At 32.5% G+C, this 18,347-nt stretch overlaps 3 protein-coding genes across 3 annotated transcripts in view; all 3 read left to right on the plus strand.

Annotated features, from left to right (window-relative positions):
- Positions 1-2,906: 2,906 nt before the first annotated feature.
- LOC21407210 lies at positions 2,907-7,499 on the plus strand. Its single transcript, XM_010103888.2, has 7 exons — positions 2,907-3,146; positions 3,256-3,342; positions 3,587-3,904; positions 4,866-5,036; positions 5,492-5,545; positions 6,620-6,766; positions 6,875-7,499. The coding sequence occupies exons 1-7, from the start codon at positions 2,940-2,942 to the stop codon at positions 7,250-7,252; spliced, it is 1,362 nt and encodes a 453-aa protein (XP_010102190.1). The 5' UTR covers positions 2,907-2,939; the 3' UTR covers positions 7,253-7,499.
- A 3,010-nt stretch (positions 7,500-10,509) lies between these two features.
- LOC21407211 lies at positions 10,510-11,665 on the plus strand. The gene is made up of 2 exons (XM_010103889.2): positions 10,510-10,830; positions 10,939-11,665. The coding sequence occupies exons 1-2, from the start codon at positions 10,721-10,723 to the stop codon at positions 11,171-11,173; spliced, it is 345 nt and encodes a 114-aa protein (XP_010102191.1). The 5' UTR covers positions 10,510-10,720; the 3' UTR covers positions 11,174-11,665.
- A 2,490-nt stretch (positions 11,666-14,155) lies between these two features.
- Positions 14,156-18,347, plus strand: part of LOC21407213 — a 14,089-nt gene continuing 9,897 nt past the window's right edge. The window contains exons 1-7 of the mRNA XM_024169409.1: positions 14,156-14,459; positions 14,942-15,016; positions 15,433-15,521; positions 16,294-16,378; positions 16,963-17,044; positions 17,157-17,246; positions 17,897-18,183. Coding sequence (XP_024025177.1) covers positions 14,292-14,459; positions 14,942-15,016; positions 15,433-15,521; positions 16,294-16,378; positions 16,963-17,044; positions 17,157-17,246; positions 17,897-18,183 — 876 coding nt within the window. The 5' untranslated portion in view covers positions 14,156-14,291. The remainder of the gene's footprint in view (positions 14,460-14,941; positions 15,017-15,432; positions 15,522-16,293; positions 16,379-16,962; positions 17,045-17,156; positions 17,247-17,896; positions 18,184-18,347) is intronic.

Consider the following 18,347-nt stretch of genomic DNA (forward strand, 5'->3'; position numbering starts at 1 on the left):
ACCTACAAGATATTCACATTGCAATTGTTTTTATTTTTATTTTTTTGGGGACTGAATAGATATCCACATTGCACTTAAAATCCATTTAATGTGGCTGTAGCGTATATGAGATTGATAAGTTCCATTATGGTGTGCAAAACACAAGATTATCAATTAGCTAGATGTGTTTAAATTAATGAAATCTATTCGTAATCCACTTGTTACACATATGATGAAGCTTGAGTTCTTCAATTAATGAATTCGAATAAGGATTTAGGAATGTCAACGTCATAATAAAATATTTATTTATCTAAATTAAGACAACTATATCCATGCATGCAATGATTAAGTATACCTTCTTCTATATATGTATGTATTATCTTTTAACCAACCTTTGTTCTACCTAATTCGCTTCGCTGTCGGTCCAATCCTCAAACAATGTTATCAATATTCCTAGGATTTGGAACCCTGCAAGTATCTAGCTCAGGTATTGCTATTCCTTAATGAGTATTGTCACGTAGATGACAGATCAATCTCATTTCTTATGAAAGGTTCGAATAGTAACTGTTTCATAATAAATGCTTGCATACATTTTCAAAACATATATAGTCTCTCTCTATATATACATCTATATATACATATATGCATACATGTAAATGTGTGAGGAAAACAAAATTTGGATACGAGGAGTTTATTTGAATTCATGCGAGATATTGAAGTGAAAATATCACGAAATAGTCATGAAGGACATTTGAGTAATTTTGAATATTCGAATATCTTGAGTCGATCCCAACTATGGGTTATAGGAGTTAAGAGGCTGACAACGAAGTTTTTCTGTATTAATGAGCCAAAAAAAAAAAAAAAAAGCATTCGAGATTCGAGAATAGAAGGTTTTTACGCCCCATTGAATTTAACCCATATTTATTATCTCCGTATTCTAGAACCATTATACTATTTTTTTGTTGTTGTTGCATTTACTAGCATTTTTTTAATGTAATATGTACATATTCCACATGGAGAAGAGTGCATTTCCGGCTTAGATCAAGGGATTGCTTGCGACCCAATGCCCACAATTCTCTAATCACAACAACTAAGCATCATAGGAGCCTCCCCATTACGTTGAAATTTCCACAAATGACTCTTTTCTTTTCTTGGTTTTCATCATCCTCAGAGTGTCCAACTCATTAGTATTTTAATTAACAACTTGAGGATATCAATAAAATAAGCCTTTAGAATCAATTTTCCCATTGTACATATACATGTAAGGAATTCTAATATATATTTTCATAACATTTACAATGTGTGTGTGTGTGTGTGTGTGTGTATTTATATGTTTATAGGGTCTCTCTCCTTGCTTCGTTTTCCGGTATTAATTAAATGGATGCAACAGGAAATAACTTTACACAATATTAAACCTCATTTTCCCAAACTTCATATACGGAGTAATAGCATTCTTTACTTGGATCATAGCGGCTTTTAATCCGTTTAGTAGAAAAGCTAAAAAAAAATGATCTTTAATCTTTCCAACTTGTTGTGATTTTATGTAACATACCAAATGATTGTAAGAAATTAAGATAGAATAAAATATTATTAGCTTTCATTTTTATAAATCCATATTATAATCAACTTATACTTGACGTAAATGTGAAAACTTGTATCAACGAAGATTAAGTAGCCGTTTGGTTCATAGATTCAGAATTATTTTCGTTTTACGTGTGTTTTTTGTGAGAGAAAAACACTATAGAGAACCATAAATCATGATTCAGAATCAGAGACAAATACAGAAAATAAACGTCCCCTAATACTAATATAATTTAGACTTTATTCGTATTTGTTTTCGAATCAGGTAATCTCCTGATTTTAGTAATGATCAGTAACTTATCCGACTTTTGTCTTTCTATTTTCTTATTTAATTATTATTAGACGGTGACGTATCGCATTCACATTCAGATGTACACCACCTACACTAATTTAGGTGGAAAAAAATTAAGAGGTAGTGCCACGTGGCGGCACCACAAGGTAGAAAGCATGGCAATTGAGTGTAACTTTGTTGAGACAGTCTTTCAAAAAAAGGTAAGCAAGGAATGGAGAGACTGTGGAGTAAAGAAAGAAAAAATTAGCAAGCAAGAAGAAGGGTGTGCGGTTTGAAGCTAAATAGAGGGAGGGCAACAAAAAAAAAAAAAAAAAAAAAAAAAAAAAAAAAAAAAAAAAAAGAAGGAAACAATATATAAATACATATAAATATATATGTATATAATATAATATACATGGGAAAGTGTATATATGGTGGGCAGATATGAACATTGAAGAGGAGTGCAATAAAAGAGGGGGTTTGTTTCAGTTGGGTAGGTCTTGGTTTTTATAATGCTTTGAAGCCAGGCCTTGGCATTGTTCTCACTCTTCTTTAATATCCCTTGCCTTGTCAAAGTTGTGCAACTCCAAAAAGAAACGCAGAATCAATAAAAAAAAGGAGATATCAGCTTCATATCAACTGATCATATAAATCAGTATATATGAAACCAATGCAAGGCAATGATGATCTTTGATGCTGAATCTGATCTATGCCCATCAGCTAGAAAAAAAAAAAAGAGTAAATAAATAAACTGTGCAGGGCTCATCTTTTAATTACTCTCCACCCACCTTTCCTTCCCCGCCATTAAAATAGAGAGAGAAAGGAAGGAGAGAGAGAGAGAGAGAGAAGTTCAAAGGCTTTGCCTTGTTAGAAGTCCTTTTCCATTCCTCTCTTTTTGTTGTTTGTATTGGTGTTTGGTGCTAGCTAGTGATATATATTATCAAGGGGAAAAAAAAGTCAGATTTTGTTTCTGCTCTTTGTTTTAAACTAGTAATGGGGTGTAAGCCATATTAGTGTTTATTTATTTATTTTATTATTTTATTATTATTTTTTCTTTTTTGGGGGTGGGGGGGGAGGGATCTTTTGCTTTCTTGGCACTGAATGAGATATGGGTATTCTTGGAAGGAAGAGAGCGTTCTCAGACGCTCTTCTTCCTCTTGTTATAGCCTTCCTTTTCAGCACCATTTTTGTTGAAAATTTTACAGTCGTCTTGGGACTAAATTACACCAAGTACAGACAAGTTAGTAGCTTGAGACTAGTGAGGATTCAAAAGCACTTGGACAAGATTAACAAGCCTGCTGTGATAACCATACAAGTAAGCGTATATTATTTATATCATGTGCAACTTTTTAAGACTTGGGTTTTTTTTTTTTTTTTTTGGGTGTTTCTAAGTTCTTCATGTGGCTTTTCTTTGATGTTGGCAGAGCCCAGATGGAGATATCATTGATTGTGTTCACAAAAGAAGACAACCAGCTTTGGATCACCCTCTTTTGAAGAATCACAAGATCCAGGTACTAAAAGTTTGCCTAAATTTAATTTGCACACTTTTTTTTTTAATAATAATAATAATAATAAATTTTCCCAACTTTTCAAGTTTCGTGTTCAGAAGGGTGTTTAAAACTTACAACGTATAATATCTAACATGTCAGAGAGGATATACCTATCTCTACCTAGATACATACATTAATGTACTTTTCGTTTTTATTCGTGCTTAGGGGTGGGTTCTTCTGATTATGTTTAAGTTTGCAATTACAGAAAAAGCCACCAGAGATGCCTAAAATGACAAAGAATAAGGCAACATTGAAGGAAAACGAGGAGAAATCATCATCAAGTGATGATCAGCTGAATAGGAACATGATCAACAAAGATGATCAGAAGGTGATGAAAGACGCATGGCAAATGTGGCACAAAAACGGGACGAGGTGTCCAAAAGGGACCGTGCCCATTCGTCGCAGCACGGTCCACGATGTGTTGAGAGCAAAGTCTTTGTTTGACTTTGGCAAGAAGCAACGCAAGTTTTCTCTTCATAGGCATTCTGATGCTCCTGATGTTGTTAGCGGCAATGGCCATGAGGTAAATTAGTACTATTCTTATTCTAATTCTAATTCCTCTTGTTTCTTTTCTTTTCTTAAACAATAATAATAATAATAATAATAATAATAATAATAATAATAATAATAAAAGATGAGTTTTTGAGTGGACATGAAATGATCTGTCCATTATCATATGCATGTTCATGATTATGATGATATTATATAATGATCTTTCTCATCAATTCATCATTAAGAAGGCTTAATTATATAAGGGTTTAAAGGGAAGTTAAATATTGATTTCAGAAGGCCTTGTGTACATGTATTTCTAGATATTTATTATATGCTTTTACATGAAAAATAAAATGAAGGATCACATTATGATCAGTGTTAACAAATTGATATAATATATTCCTATTTTTAAGGGGATTCTCAGTCATTATCTTGTTCATTTGAAATATATATGACCCATTAATTATTAAAGAGAAAGAGCGCTGTTTTAAATGCAAATCTGCATGAAGAGGACATGTAATGAATCTAATTAACTAATACCTTCTTCTTCAAGCAATTACTAATAATAACAACAATGCCGTGTTCTTATAAGTATAATTATTTTTTTTTTCTGAATTAATTATCAGGTTCATTTAAGTTTCACTGGAATAGTGTTGTAAAGCATAAGAAATAACCCTTTTTGAGATCTCATCATTAATTGACCATTTAAGAGAAGATTTGGTATCGACCATATTTAATCTGACACTAAAAAAAACGATAAGCAATTAAAATAGAATATCACTAATTATTGTTATAATCTAATTCGTTTTTCATCACTGTTTAATTCAATTTCTTGAAAGGGCCATTGATTTTGTTTGTCTTTTATTCTAATTATTTAATTGTTCGTTTGTTTACCTTTTTTTTTATTTTTTTTTATTGCTTCAATTTAAAGCTCTTTAAGCTAGCTGCTTGACAATATTTGAAAAAAATTAATTTGTTTGCACGTTTACTAGCATGCGATCGCCTACACGGGAACATCCCAAGAAGTGTACGGGGCAAAGGCGACAATAAACGTGTGGGACCCATCAATTCAAGTGGTCAACGAGTTCAGTCTCTCCCAGATTTGGGTTCTCTCTGGCTCATTTGACGGCTCAGATCTCAACAGCATCGAAGCCGGATGGCAGGTACTCCTTCCATTTCCTGTCCTACCCCGCACACAATCCAACAATCTTTATTTTATTTTTATCCATTTAATCCTTTCGAGAAAAAATATCAAACTTTTTTTTAAAAATTATTTTTAGATAGATAATAGAACTTCGAACTTTGCTGACTTCGAAGGAAAGAAAAAGAAAACGGAAACTTGCGCACACGCACGCACGTGCACGTAATACACTTTGCATTTTTGTTATTTGTGGTAAAAAAAATATTATATTTTTTATAAAAGAGATTCTGAACCAGAAAAAATAAATTATTAATAGTTCTCTATTTTTTAGCCGTTTGTATCATTTGTTATGTATATTTTTATAATTTGATATTATTTTTTAAAATTTAACGGTCAGAAACTGATACTATCGGTCGAAAAAAAATTTCCTTTTCATTTTTAAGAATCTTCTTAAGCTTTGATTATTCTACTAGTCAGGCCAGTCCGGAGCTTTATGGTGACAGCAGGCCAAGATTGTTCACTTACTGGACGGTAAGATCTCTCTTTCCTTTAATTGTCAACTAAATTATCTCATTTTATCTTTATTTAGTGTAATGCACCGAATTTATAAAATACTTAATAAGAAAGAATCATTCATGAAATATCATGTGGAGGGCTTCCTTATGGTCAAACCTCCATGATTCTCTCTTTATCTAGAGGTCAAAGTCAACCATATCTAGTGGTTAATCCATCAAGGTTTATATTAATAAATATGCTCCTAAATTTTTATTGGAAACTAATTTTCTTTTGTTTGACCGAGAAGTAATTTTCATAGCGAAAAATGCGTGTATATGTATCTGTATAATCCTATATACTATATAGTACTATATTATACACTTGTATAATATATTAGAATAAATTATTCGAGAGGGGCATCCAATATATTTGAGACAAAGTGATTAGCTTTAACAACCTTGTAAGTAGTAATAATGAAAAGGGATATTATACACTCATCGTAATGGTATTAATGATCTCTCAAATTATGCATATTTCTTCCATTTGTCCTCAAAGCAATATAACTTTTCTTGCTCTAAAAGAAAGATGAATAATTTGTCCAAATGATTAATACAGAATATTGAAACCAATGTAGATGTAAATAGATGCAAGTCCTTATAATTAATGACATCTTGGAATTGAAGTTGCTTGAATTGAATGCACTTTTTCATGTTGCTTTAGAAACAAAATTAATGCCACTCTAGGATTTGACTCCTAGAACTTATTAACAAGAAAACTAGACACTCTAAAAGTCAGTTTTATAGTATTTATATAGGCTCGAGCATTTATATGCAAAATTACACCGAGACATGGGAATAAGGGAAGATGTTGGAACTACTCGAATTGCATGGATAATGTCTTTTAGTTGGAAATAAAAATACCGGTTTATATAGTACTGTTGTGGACATTGAAAGGAATTTTTTGAAAAAAACACTTTGCAAAAACTCACGTTTAAAAAAAAAGAGGTCTTAATTTGTATTTTTGTGTTTTAATTTGTGTTTAGCATTATTGCAACTAATTAAACAATGTGTTAATTATATTTCATGAATTTATTTCTTTTGTCAATTACAGACGGATTCCTATCAAGCAACGGGGTGCTACAATCTCCTGTGCGCAGGATTTGTGCAAACTAATAGTAGAATTGCTATTGGAGCTGCCATTTCTCCAGTATCATCATATTCCGGCAATCAATATGATATAACCATTCTCATCTGGAAGGTAATAAATATATAAAAATTTATATTACCTAAATTTTACTTTCAATATTATAGGTTATTATAGATTATTATAGATCAAATATCTTTTTTTTTTTTTTAATACAAATAGGATCCAAAGCTTGGAAACTGGTGGATGGGATTTGGAGACAATACCCTAGTAGGATACTGGCCAGCCGAGTTGTTTACCCACTTAGCGGACCATGCCACCATGGTGGAGTGGGGCGGTGAGGTTGTGAACACGCGGCCGAGCGGTGAACACACTGCCACGCAGATGGGTTCGGGTCATTTCGCTGAAGACGGGTTCGGAAAAGCGAGCTACTTCAGGAACCTAGAGATTGTGGACTCGGACAATAGCCTCAGCTCGGTCCATGGCATCTCAACCTTAGCTGAGAACACCAATTGTTACAACATCAAGAGCTTCTATAGCAATGAATGGGGCACATATTTCTATTATGGTGGGCCTGGGAATAATCCGCAATGCCGATGATCATATATTTTCTTCACTGTCTCTGTCTTTGAAAGATGTATAATTAATTTACTACGTCCCGATTTTAATCTCTTTTGTCAAATTCTTTAAAAGATGTAATTAGAATTTGTCAATATGCTATTTCCACTCTTGTTTCTGCTAGCTGTTTTGTTGAAAGATATTGAAAAGCAAGAGTGTCTGATGAGAGTAACGCATTGCAAAAACAGGCGTGGAAATAGCAGTGTTTTCAATTTTGAATTGGTATTAATGTGTAATATGCTTTGTTATCAATATTGTAGCTATTAAATATACGTAATTAGTACTAGAAGATTGTTCTTTTGATACCCTTAATTTGCAGTTATTTAGTTAAAGTCTTTCGACGATTATCAAATACAAATACGTAGGACCAAATTGATTAAAGAAAGACAAATAGAAGAAGAAAAGGAGGAGGAGAAGAATTGAGAGAAGTGTAAGAATTTAGAGAGAACTATTTCTATTTAATTAATCATCAAAGGTGTTCTTAATGCAAATACATGCTCCATTTAATGACACGTAAATTTAATAACAGTCAAACTTAACTAATAAAACCTAAATAATCATAATAGATAATTATAACCTAAATTAATAACTTAGATAAATCCTATATAACTCAAATGCATTGACACTAATCCTAATAGAGAAATATATATATATATTATAAATTCCTAATTATATCCATATATACTCATGCAAGTGCTTGCTGTATTGGCCTCTTTTCTTGTCAATAATTATATGTTAATTTAGATTCATGACATGATTTTAGTTTTCTATAGCCTAGCTTTTGATAAGTCCCTCACGACGCCCATTTATCTCGCATTAATATGAGCTTGAGATTTGTAGGTGAAAACGATTTATTGTCTATAATTGAAATGGCTACCACGTTTGAGCCTCAATCAGTTTTCACTTGAAAATTCATGAGAAAATAAGCAAAGTGATGTATTTCATTCAGCTTTACGAGATGCTCACAACATTGTATCAAAATGATGTGCAACGTTAATTAAGTACTGTTGATGTTAGATTTCGTACCTCATCTCTTATTATACATATTAACCCCTTGTAAATAAGGTATTGTCGGAGGATCCTTAGATTGTCTCCCCTTCTATATTTTCTGCCACAATATCACCCTCCTCACTCTCTTTCTTGCTCTCCATTCATTATAATTGTATTTTTTTTTTATGTTATCGTGAAACCCCAAAACTCTATATTAGATGTAACCTTAATATCGGAAGTGAACCATTGTAAAAATCTTCCATCTCCCTTTTTTATTTACTTTATTGTATTTCACATTTTTTATTCTTATTTTATGTCGACTCAAATTGACTAGACATTTAAGTTAAAGCTTAAAAATAATCATTAGCTCTTGTTATAAATTAATTCAACCGTAGAAATCACCCTCCACGAGCACAATAAAAGCAACAAAAGTTTAGCCGCTACAGAATGCTATGTATGCATCAAACTATAACTCTCTTTTTTTATATATTTAAAAGAAAAATACACTGAAATTCATAGCTTATATTTATATAATTCAGGGGTTCATAATGCAACGCAAGCGTTTTGATTCTAGGAAACTATTAGCCTATACATATATATACACATATATATATATGCGTTTTTTATATAAAAAAAATTTATAAATGATGCTAAAAATGACAATCCATTTGATCGTGGCAATGAACCGAACCCATTAATGATATGAGAAGAGAACATGAATTTCTTACACAGTAATACAAATTAACCCAACTTTGTGTTCTGACTAGGACATCCAATTCAGTGCACTTAGTGCAAAATACATGCGGCAGAAAAAAAAAAAAAAAAAAAAAAAAAACCATTCAAATGACTTCATTTTAATATTAATCATCGTAGTCAAACATCCTCGAAACATTAATAATAAAGCCACTTACAATCTGCCAACTGCCAAGTCCCACAAATTCAACTCTTTGACCAGATGTCATTCTTGACAAACATCCATCCCAATCCTAAAATTAAAGGCGAGAAATTATGAGGGTAAGAAAATAATCGCTCATTGCTAGCAATTTATTAGATACCCAAAAACTCATATGAAATAAATGTAACATGATTATAAGTAGGGGTGTCCAACAAACCAATTAAACCAAATCAAACAAAAAAAAAACCATACCAAACCAACTAATAATCTCAGTTTGGTTTGGTTTAAATTGTTTAAAAACTAATTAAATTGATCTTATTTGTGAGTTTACTTTTAGAAAAACCAAAACAAACCAAATCAATTTCTATCTATATAATTTTAAAAATATTTTATGTATCTATAACTTATTTGTATTTAGAAAACTCGTTTATTTTATAACTCTAGAAGTTTCTACCATAACTTATATATATGATACTAACACTATCTCCATGATTTACCCTCAAGTTTTCTCCGCTTCTCTCATCTCCTCTCATTCTCTACTCCTCTAGGCTCTAATCGTGATTCTCTCTAAAATATATCCTCTTTGTTAACATGAATATAGCATCTGTAATAAGTGTCTCAGACTTGTCTATATTCATTTTCTTTCGTATATTTAAAAAAGCTAAATATCATATACAATTATGAGTCACAACTAATATTATATAAACATATCTATAAATATATCTATAATTGAATTGCTTTGACTTCATTTTGTCTTTAAAAGAAAGAGAGAAAGACACAAAAAACACACAAAATATTAATACAAGTTATGGTTGAGACTTAGGAAGAAGTTATAAAATATTAATTCAAACTAATTAGAGAAACCAAACCAAACTAATTACAATCGGGTTAGTTTGGATTGGATTAAATCTCTTAATTGGTTTAGTTTGGTTTAAAAATCTCTAAACTAATTTATAATTGGTTTGGTTTACATTTCACCTAAAATAAGCGGTTTTGTTGGTTTTCACACTCGTAATTATAAGCCTTTTGATTTCCTTTCTTGAGTTTTATTAGTTACAAACACAATTTCCATTTTTTTTAGTTCAAAACTTTTAGTAAGACCTCAAAGAAATATAAACTCATTAGATATTAGTCAAAATTCCCTTAAATTGTTATACTTTTTTAATCTAATTTTTCATCTAACAGTTGAGAACTGTGTCTTACCCAATACCGATATCTAACATAATTCTCATACTTAAATGTTAATATCCGCACATGCAATAAAAGCTCTTCTTTATACAGTGAGATCAGAGAACTGCATATGAATTTATTAGGTTCATCCTCTAGACCATTGCTTAAATTTATTTTGGCCTTTTCATGGAAAGATTCCTTCTCTTCGGTCCTCAACTAAAGCCTTTTTCATTATATATTACACAGAAGTAGGCCAACTACCCCTTAACTCTTTCTCTCAGCCCCGTCTCTTTCAATATCTTCTTCCTCTTCTGATCTCTTAATCCTTATTCACTTTCTTCCTTTCACTAGTCTCTCTCTCTCTCTCTCTCTCTCTCTCTCTCTCTCTCTCTCTCATGGCTACCAAATCACAATCAGCTGATTCATCTCCTAATCTGAAGATCATAGTTGAAAGCAATCCCTCTAGTTCGCGCTTATCAGAACTCGGTATTAACTCATGGCCCAAGTGAGTATTAATACAATATATATGTAAAATTTAATCAGCTTGTTTCTATATATGATTTCTCTAATTTTATAGAAAAATTGTGCTTTTTCATTTTGGTTTTGATTATAGATGGGGATGTCCGCCGGGGAAGTTCATTCTAAAGTTTGACGCTTCGGAGACATGTTATTTGCTGAAAGGCAAGGTTAAGGTGTATCCAAAAGGCTCATCATCATCGTCATCAGATCATGAGTTTGTAGAATTTGGAGCAGGAGATCTTGTAATCATTCCTAAGGGACTTAGTTGCACATGGGACATCTTAGTTGCGGTTGATAAATATTACAAATTTGATTCTCCTTCATCTTAGACTAATTAGTGTTCATCATGTAATAGATTATATATATATATATATATATATATATGCATGTTAAGGAAATTACATATTATATATAGTGATTTTTCAGTTTGTAGTTGTTACTATATGTTTCATGGATTCTAACTATGGAGAGGGGATGTAAATCTCAGAGTTGGTGTCGTTTTTGGTTCTGATGGTCTTGATCAATATCATGGTGATCAGTCAACGAATGCTCCAAAAGATGATGTAAAAGAACAAAATGAATCAGCAATCCACTTGCGGACACGTGTTTTTTTTGTTCTTTTTGACCGGTCAGTGGTCAGCTAAGGGAGGTTTTATATGTTATGAACACAAAGAAAAGCATCTCTCTCTCTCTCTCTCTCGTTGTCGTTTGTAATTTTTTTTGTGCACGTGAGAGTTGATAGCCACCATTATAATTCTCCACATTTAATAACATGTGCAAGTAGTTAGTTAGAAGCAAAAAGCTAAATGAGTTTTTCCATCTCACTGACTCAACTCCTAAGTTTGCACTGGTCAAATGATGTCGTTTAAACACTATAGACGATCCAAAATGCTAGTTAACCGCGACATAATTAACACGCTGAATTTCTTATATCAAAATGTTTCTTTTTACTATAAATGTCCACAAAGTGGTGGCTCTTACTTGTTTTATTCATGTTTTTGAAAGTACAAGTGTTTGTTAAAGCTTGTTCTTTTGTTTTTTTTTTTTTTTTTTTTCCTCTTCTTCTTTTTCAGTGGAATTTTGGAGCTAAAGCTACTTTGGTGGATTCCTTTGTATTCCAATCACCAATTTTTTTTTTCCCTCAAAATGAAAGTTATACGGGCTATATCTTATTTTGTATTTGCCAATGATATGGAAAAGTGGTGATCTTAATTATTCTTGGATGGAATATTAACATTGCTTTCTTAAATCATGTCACGAATTTGAACCAGACAAAATAACGGTGTTCATACGGCATTATTGTTTTATAACAAATAAAATAATATATTTAGCTAAGGGAATAACTTTGGTTGAAAAAGACAACAACAACAAAAGCTTATACCGAGTCTATAATGGAACGAATTGAAATTATATGATTATATTAATTCATTTGACAAAGGTTGATGGGTAATCACGCTAAAAGTAAGTTTTATAAATAAATGTATGTTATATTTAGAATTGTTAGAAACAAAAGAGAAATATAAGTTATGTTAGAAAAATGAAAAATACAAGAGATGCAAGAGGGAAAACTTTAAGATTGAAACGACACGTCCATCAAATTAATGTTACATTGAAAGATCACGCGTGGTTTATTCTTGTAAACGACAGCTTAATTCCAGAATAAAAAACAGTCCTTTTCCTTTTCAAGAAAACGACATGTCTTATATAACAGGGAAAATTTTAAAAGAAACAAGTTTTCATTCTAAACGAAAACTAAAATTTCAATATTTCATAAATCTACGACATGTTTTGTTTCCTCTAAATTACAGCAAACTTTTTAACCGAAAATGACATGTCTCTTTTACTTAATCCTCTTTCATTCTTTTTTTTTTTTTTTTTTTTTTTGATGTCTCAGTTACTCACCCTTTTCATTAAAGAACAACAACAACAACAACAACAAATACAAGTCTTAATCTCAAATTAATTAGAGTCGGCTATATGAATTTCTTGTTTCAATCTGCTCTATTAACATGATATCCTCCTGACGTCCTACCCTTTTCATTAATTAAAAAAAAAAAAAAAAACCTTTCGCTAAGAACGAAATGTGATAGTGATATATATTGCATACCGTAGCAAAGCCGAATTTTATTTTAGAGAGTTATGTGAACAATGTTTTTAACTCAAAATATCAATTCACAATACCACTAATTAGCTGGAATCATGTACTGTACACATGTATGTTTAGTTTATTCAATTTTATAGATGAAGTGATAAGTTTTGTTAAAAAATAAAATTGAATTGATTGAAATGCACACTTCAATCAAAATGTGTTTTTGGTTGAATATTATAAATGTATAGGCAAGTATAATATATTTGTTTAATAAAAATTTTAATGGGCGACTTAGACAGAAAATTATCTAGAAGGTAATATGAGAAATAGCAATTAAGATTGTTGTAAGGGAAAAAAAAGTTTGAGAAAGGACACATTTAAAAATAAATATTACTTCAACTAGAGAAAAAATATTTGTAAAATAACAATTGAGAGAGTTGTGTGAAAAGAAAATACCTAAGTAGGGACAATTTTGTAAATAATTATTTTAATGATCATTTAAGAAATTTTTTCCAGATCACTTTTGATATAATAATGAAATGAGGTTTGCTGTAGATATATTTAGAGCTTTTAATAATTAAGGGGGTATATATAATTTTTTTTTTTTATAAAAAAAAAAGCTATATACATCTAATCTAATTGAAAAAAAAAAAAATCCAACGGGGTTATGAAAAATCTCAAAAATCCCGCGGAACGACACTTGTAATTCAAACGCTCATTATACTAAACGACATCTCTATGATTCAAACGACACGGACTCATGATGTCACTTTCATGGCTGAACGACAACAAACTTAATAAGATGTGAGATGTCCCTTTATACACAAACGACCTTGATTTCATAGTTGTGAACGGCATGTTGTTTGGTTATTGAAACAACAGTATAAATCATGTCATTTGAATACGTAAAACGAACTCTTTTAAAAAAAAAAAAAAAAAAAAAAAAAAAAAAAAAAAAAAACCTTTTTAAAAAAAAAAAAAAAAAAAAAAAAAAAAAAGAACAAAACCATTTGTTTCATGTAAATGCACCGTCGTTTAAATAGAGAAACGATATGAAGTTCATATATATTTGTCGTTTGTGAGTATGACATGCAGTTTTTGAAATCTGACTTCAAAACGACAGTGTACGACTAAACGACAAAAGAAAAACACGTTCCAAAAACGACATGTCTTTTTATACATTATTATCAAGCAAAACACAAAAGAAGCAAGAGCCGCTCCTCTTCTCTTCTCTTCTTCTTCTTCCCGCCGCAAGCTCAGCACTGGGTCAGCACTACAGTGCCATTCGCTGGTTTCGCTTTCGGTTGAGCTTCGGCAGATACAGAAGCTGAAACAGACAGTAACAAGAGACTGAAAAAATGGAAGAAGACGGAGATGTGGTGGTGACGCCAGGGGAGGTGCTTGGGAAATCCTCCGACTTGAAAGCTGGGGCCGGCGCGTACGTGTCTCCTCAGGACCACGCCGTCTACGCTTCTCTCACTGGATTCCGCCGCATTCTATCCCCTCCTCCTGACGCACCTGACCAGGTTCACCTTCCCTCTTCTTAACCTCTTCCTCTCTATTTAATTTTTAGTTTGTAATTCTTTTGGCTTTTAGGGTTTCATGCCTATTATGCCGTTTGATTGGAGAAAAAAACAAAAGAAAGTTTTGTAAAAAAATTTTCTAATCCTTTTCATTCTTCATTGTGGTGATACCGATTGATACCGAAAGTTATGATTTTTTTTTCCCCGGTTATGAAATGAAATTTTCAGTTGTACATTCAGTATACTTATTATAAGCTGATGTTTTAGCCCATTTTTTGCTTTCATTAGTGAAAAAAAGAAACCTTTTGCTTAATTTTCTTTGAAGATTTTCATTAAAACCTATTGAGTATGAGAATCGTGTTTGTGTGAAATTGCTGGTGTTTCTTTCTGATTGCTTCTTTAATGAAATCCAAGTCTATGTTGAAGATTATGGTGGTGTACATTCTTTCGGTGATAATAAAGTGCTAAATCTCTATTGCCTACAGAGACCTACAGTGGAAGTAACTGGTCACAAAGCCCATGGTCCTGTTCCGGAGCCTGGATCCATTGTCACTGCTCGAGTAAGTGAAATTGGCTAAATGATCTTTTTCATTTTCATATCTTTGTAAAAAGTGGCTGTTCATTTTCATTAAGTCATTTTTACAAAGAGCGCTTTACTTGAAGAGTGTTATTAGTAATAAGCTTATTGTGCAAGGCACTAAAGGTTCGTTTGTTTTAAGGGTTCTATACGGTTCAAATCACAATTTTTAGTTCTGCTATAGTATTTTTCTCTCACAAAAAATTTAAATTTCAAATGCCCATAAACTAAACGGACCCTAAGTGCTTCCTTTGTGTCTATTTTATAACCTTTGCGCTGAAACTTATAGCTAATTACTTGGTTTTGCTGAGGGCACTATTGTAAGAATAAAGTTATAGAACTATGGAGATTCTACTGCGGTTTCTAATCTTATTATGTTCTTTTTCTGGAATTTCATAGGTTACTAGGGTGATGGCTAGAATGGCTTCTGCTGACATCATGTGCGTTGGCACCAAGTCTGTGAGGGAAAAATTTTCTGGCATAATTAGGTACTTTGATTTTAAGATATTTTCCCCCTGTTTGGTTCAACTAATATGAACCAAACACCTTAATTCACATTGTGCCCAAGGTTCAATTGATGTTTGGTTATAAAACAAGAGGGACCATATAGAGAACCAACTACAATTTGGCTTGTTGATTTTAGAATTCACCTGCCCCCGTCCCCCTTAATTCAACAATCTAAATTGTTGTGAATAGTTCAAACATAATTGTTTTTTGTTTTTTATCTCTCTTCGACTTCAAACTTAAAAATGTCATAACTTCTTCGTTTCAACTCCAATTGAGATGATTTTTTTTCCTTTATGTTCATAATGAAGAGATGAACAAATCCCCATTCATATTGCATTATTTAAATCTGTCTTTTACAATGACTTTTATAACATTTGTTGCAAAACTCTAATGTCAGTTTTTAACTTTCTATCCAAACACAATTCGGATTTTATTCTCAATTCAAATTGCAAATTTATTTGCGTATCCAAACACCGGTTTGAATCGTAGTTTAAATCACACAGTTCATATTCTAGAATTCGAACGGCAAACGAAACAAGGCCTTGGTTAGAGTGTATATTATCTCTGTTTCATGATGTTAGGTTTGTGGTTTCTGCAATGAAGATAAACAATAGCTGAAATTTATTGTGAATTGTTTTGGCTCAGCTATTGTGATGTAGTTTTGATTGTGTAAAATGATTAAGCCTAATATTACATTTTAACAGGCTTTTTTGCTTATATTTCGATGTGTAAAAACAACTGTTTTCTTGACAGGCAACAGGATGTTAGAGCAACAGAGATTGATAAAGTGGATATGCACTTATCTTTTCATGCTGGTGACATTGTCAGAGCTCTTGTTGTATCCTTTTATATGAAGTTCCTCTATCACTAGTGTATGGAAGAGAGCATGAAATTCCGTTGCAGTTGTTATACTAATTAACAGCATTTTGCAAGATAGTCAAAAGAAAGCTAAGACCATGTCATGCCCTTTCTTTAAGATGGCAACGGATTTAGTCATGCAATCATGACTAAAGCTGCAATTAGATAATCGAAATGACTACAAGTTTATTAACATGGGACATTAGTTGTTTTAGTCTCTTTTTTTTTCAGTTTGCAAAATGCTGTCATGCTGGTTTAAGTTTGGTCCTTGCTGGATTTACGATGTACTAGGATTGAAAATTATGCCACCGAGTATAAGTCTGACCATTGTGATTGGAATGAAATAGCTCGGGTGCAGTTTTTAAGGGCCTGCGACCATCCTTCAGATTTCATTTGGTGTTACACTAATTGTATATATTGATTTGAAAGCGTTTCTCACTATGAGCCAACTCCACAGCAAGAAGTCACCGTGCCTATGTGGTTATGATTTCGTTTCCAGCAATTGTCTACGTTTATAATCATTGTCAGTTGCTAACAAAGTAGTTTTCCTTAATTCTTTACAAGTTATCTCTTGGTGATGCAAGGGCATATTATCTATCAACTGCACAAAATGAATTGGGTGTTGTCTCTGCAGAGAGTGCGGCAGGTAAGTACATAGTTCTTTAAACATAGGCATGCCTAACATATTTGTCTTTAGCGGCGCTATAATTAATTCCTAACGCTGCCTTAACTCGTGGTGTTTTTGTTTTCTTTTGCAGGTGCAACAATGGTTCCAATTAGTTGGACAGAGATGCAATGCCCACAGACAGGGCAAGTTGAGCAAAGAAAGGTTGCCAAGGTTGGAGGATGACGAGATGAAGTAGGATGAGAAAATTACTTCTTCTTGTACTTTTTATTTTTTTCCCTGAAAATAGAAATCACAAATTGGGCATTTTAATGATAAGGTAATGATATTGTGCCTTCTTGAGTTGTATTTGCATTTTATCGTATCAATTGAATTCCGGGATAGAAAGCAACATTAGTCATATTTGTTTCTGAGCAACAAATTAGTATCCTAATATTAGCCCTTGTACTAAAGCCAATACCTGATTAAACATATCATTCGTTGATGGTTTTCTAGCCACATGATCAGAAAGCAAAAGAGTTTGTGGAGAGGAGAAATGTTAGGGTGATTCTTTTTATCATTTTTTGTATTAACTGTTTGATAAATACACTCTATTAACATGAGATATTATTTAAATAAAAATAATAAATAATAAATGTAAAAAGTGATTAAAAAAAAAGATTCGGGAGGACACGACGCCGTTTAAGCTAGGATTGGTGATTGGACCGTTGGTGCTATACATGGATATTTGACCGACTGGGCCACCCAGGATATGGGAACATGTGAATTTGAACTCGTTAGAGAACTCTAAAAATCTAGTTTTGGATTCTGTTTATCCCATCAAACTGAAAAAAAAAATAAAAAATACTAATAATAGTTAAAAAAAAAAAACAGTGGGAAACACCGAAACCAAAACAGAAAAAAAAAAATACAGAATTTTGGTGAAAATGGCTTTTGCGGGTATTGCGCTCCTTCAACCCATCTCGAATCTCAGTTCCGCAACTGCCCTCGTCTCTTTCAGAAAAACCAACTTTGTCCCCTGTTCGACATCTCTCAGATTCTTCCCCAGAAACCAGAGTCCACTGGGCTACAAGTCGTTCGCGGTCTCATTGGCTCTCACGGAATCAGATTCTGCCAAATCTATAGAACCAGACCCTCAATTCCTTCTTCAACAGCTCGCCGTAAGCACCGATTCTCGATTCCTAACTCATAGCCCAAATCGTATTCACCATCTCAAGATTGCGCTTTTCGTTCTAAAATTCAATCTAGCATTATCGCGCGCTGGCCGCGCGCAGGACGCGGGCTTGCCGCGCGCTGGACGCGGGCTGGCCGCGCCCTGGACGCG

This window comes from Morus notabilis, unplaced genomic scaffold (genome assembly GCF_000414095.1).
Source record: "Morus notabilis unplaced genomic scaffold, ASM41409v2 Scaffold205, whole genome shotgun sequence".
Taxonomy (NCBI): domain Eukaryota; kingdom Viridiplantae; phylum Streptophyta; class Magnoliopsida; order Rosales; family Moraceae; genus Morus; species Morus notabilis.

What these genes read in the sequence shown, in the direction of transcription:
- LOC21407211 (XM_010103889.2), top strand. Translation starts at nt 10,721, where the DNA reads ATGGCTACCAAATCACAATCAGCTGATTCATCTCCTAATCTGAAGATC. An exon ending in GGTATTAACTCATGGCCCAA is followed by an intron (nt 10,831 to 10,938) that starts GTGAGTATTAAT and finishes TTTTGATTATAG; the next exon opens with ATGGGGATGTCCGCCGGGGA.
- LOC21407210 (XM_010103888.2), top strand. Translation starts at nt 2,940, where the DNA reads ATGGGTATTCTTGGAAGGAAGAGAGCGTTCTCAGACGCTCTTCTTCCT. An exon ending in CTGCTGTGATAACCATACAA is followed by an intron (nt 3,147 to 3,255) that starts GTAAGCGTATAT and finishes TGATGTTGGCAG; the next exon opens with AGCCCAGATGGAGATATCAT. An exon ending in TAACCATTCTCATCTGGAAG is followed by an intron (nt 6,767 to 6,874) that starts GTAATAAATATA and finishes TAATACAAATAG; the next exon opens with GATCCAAAGCTTGGAAACTG.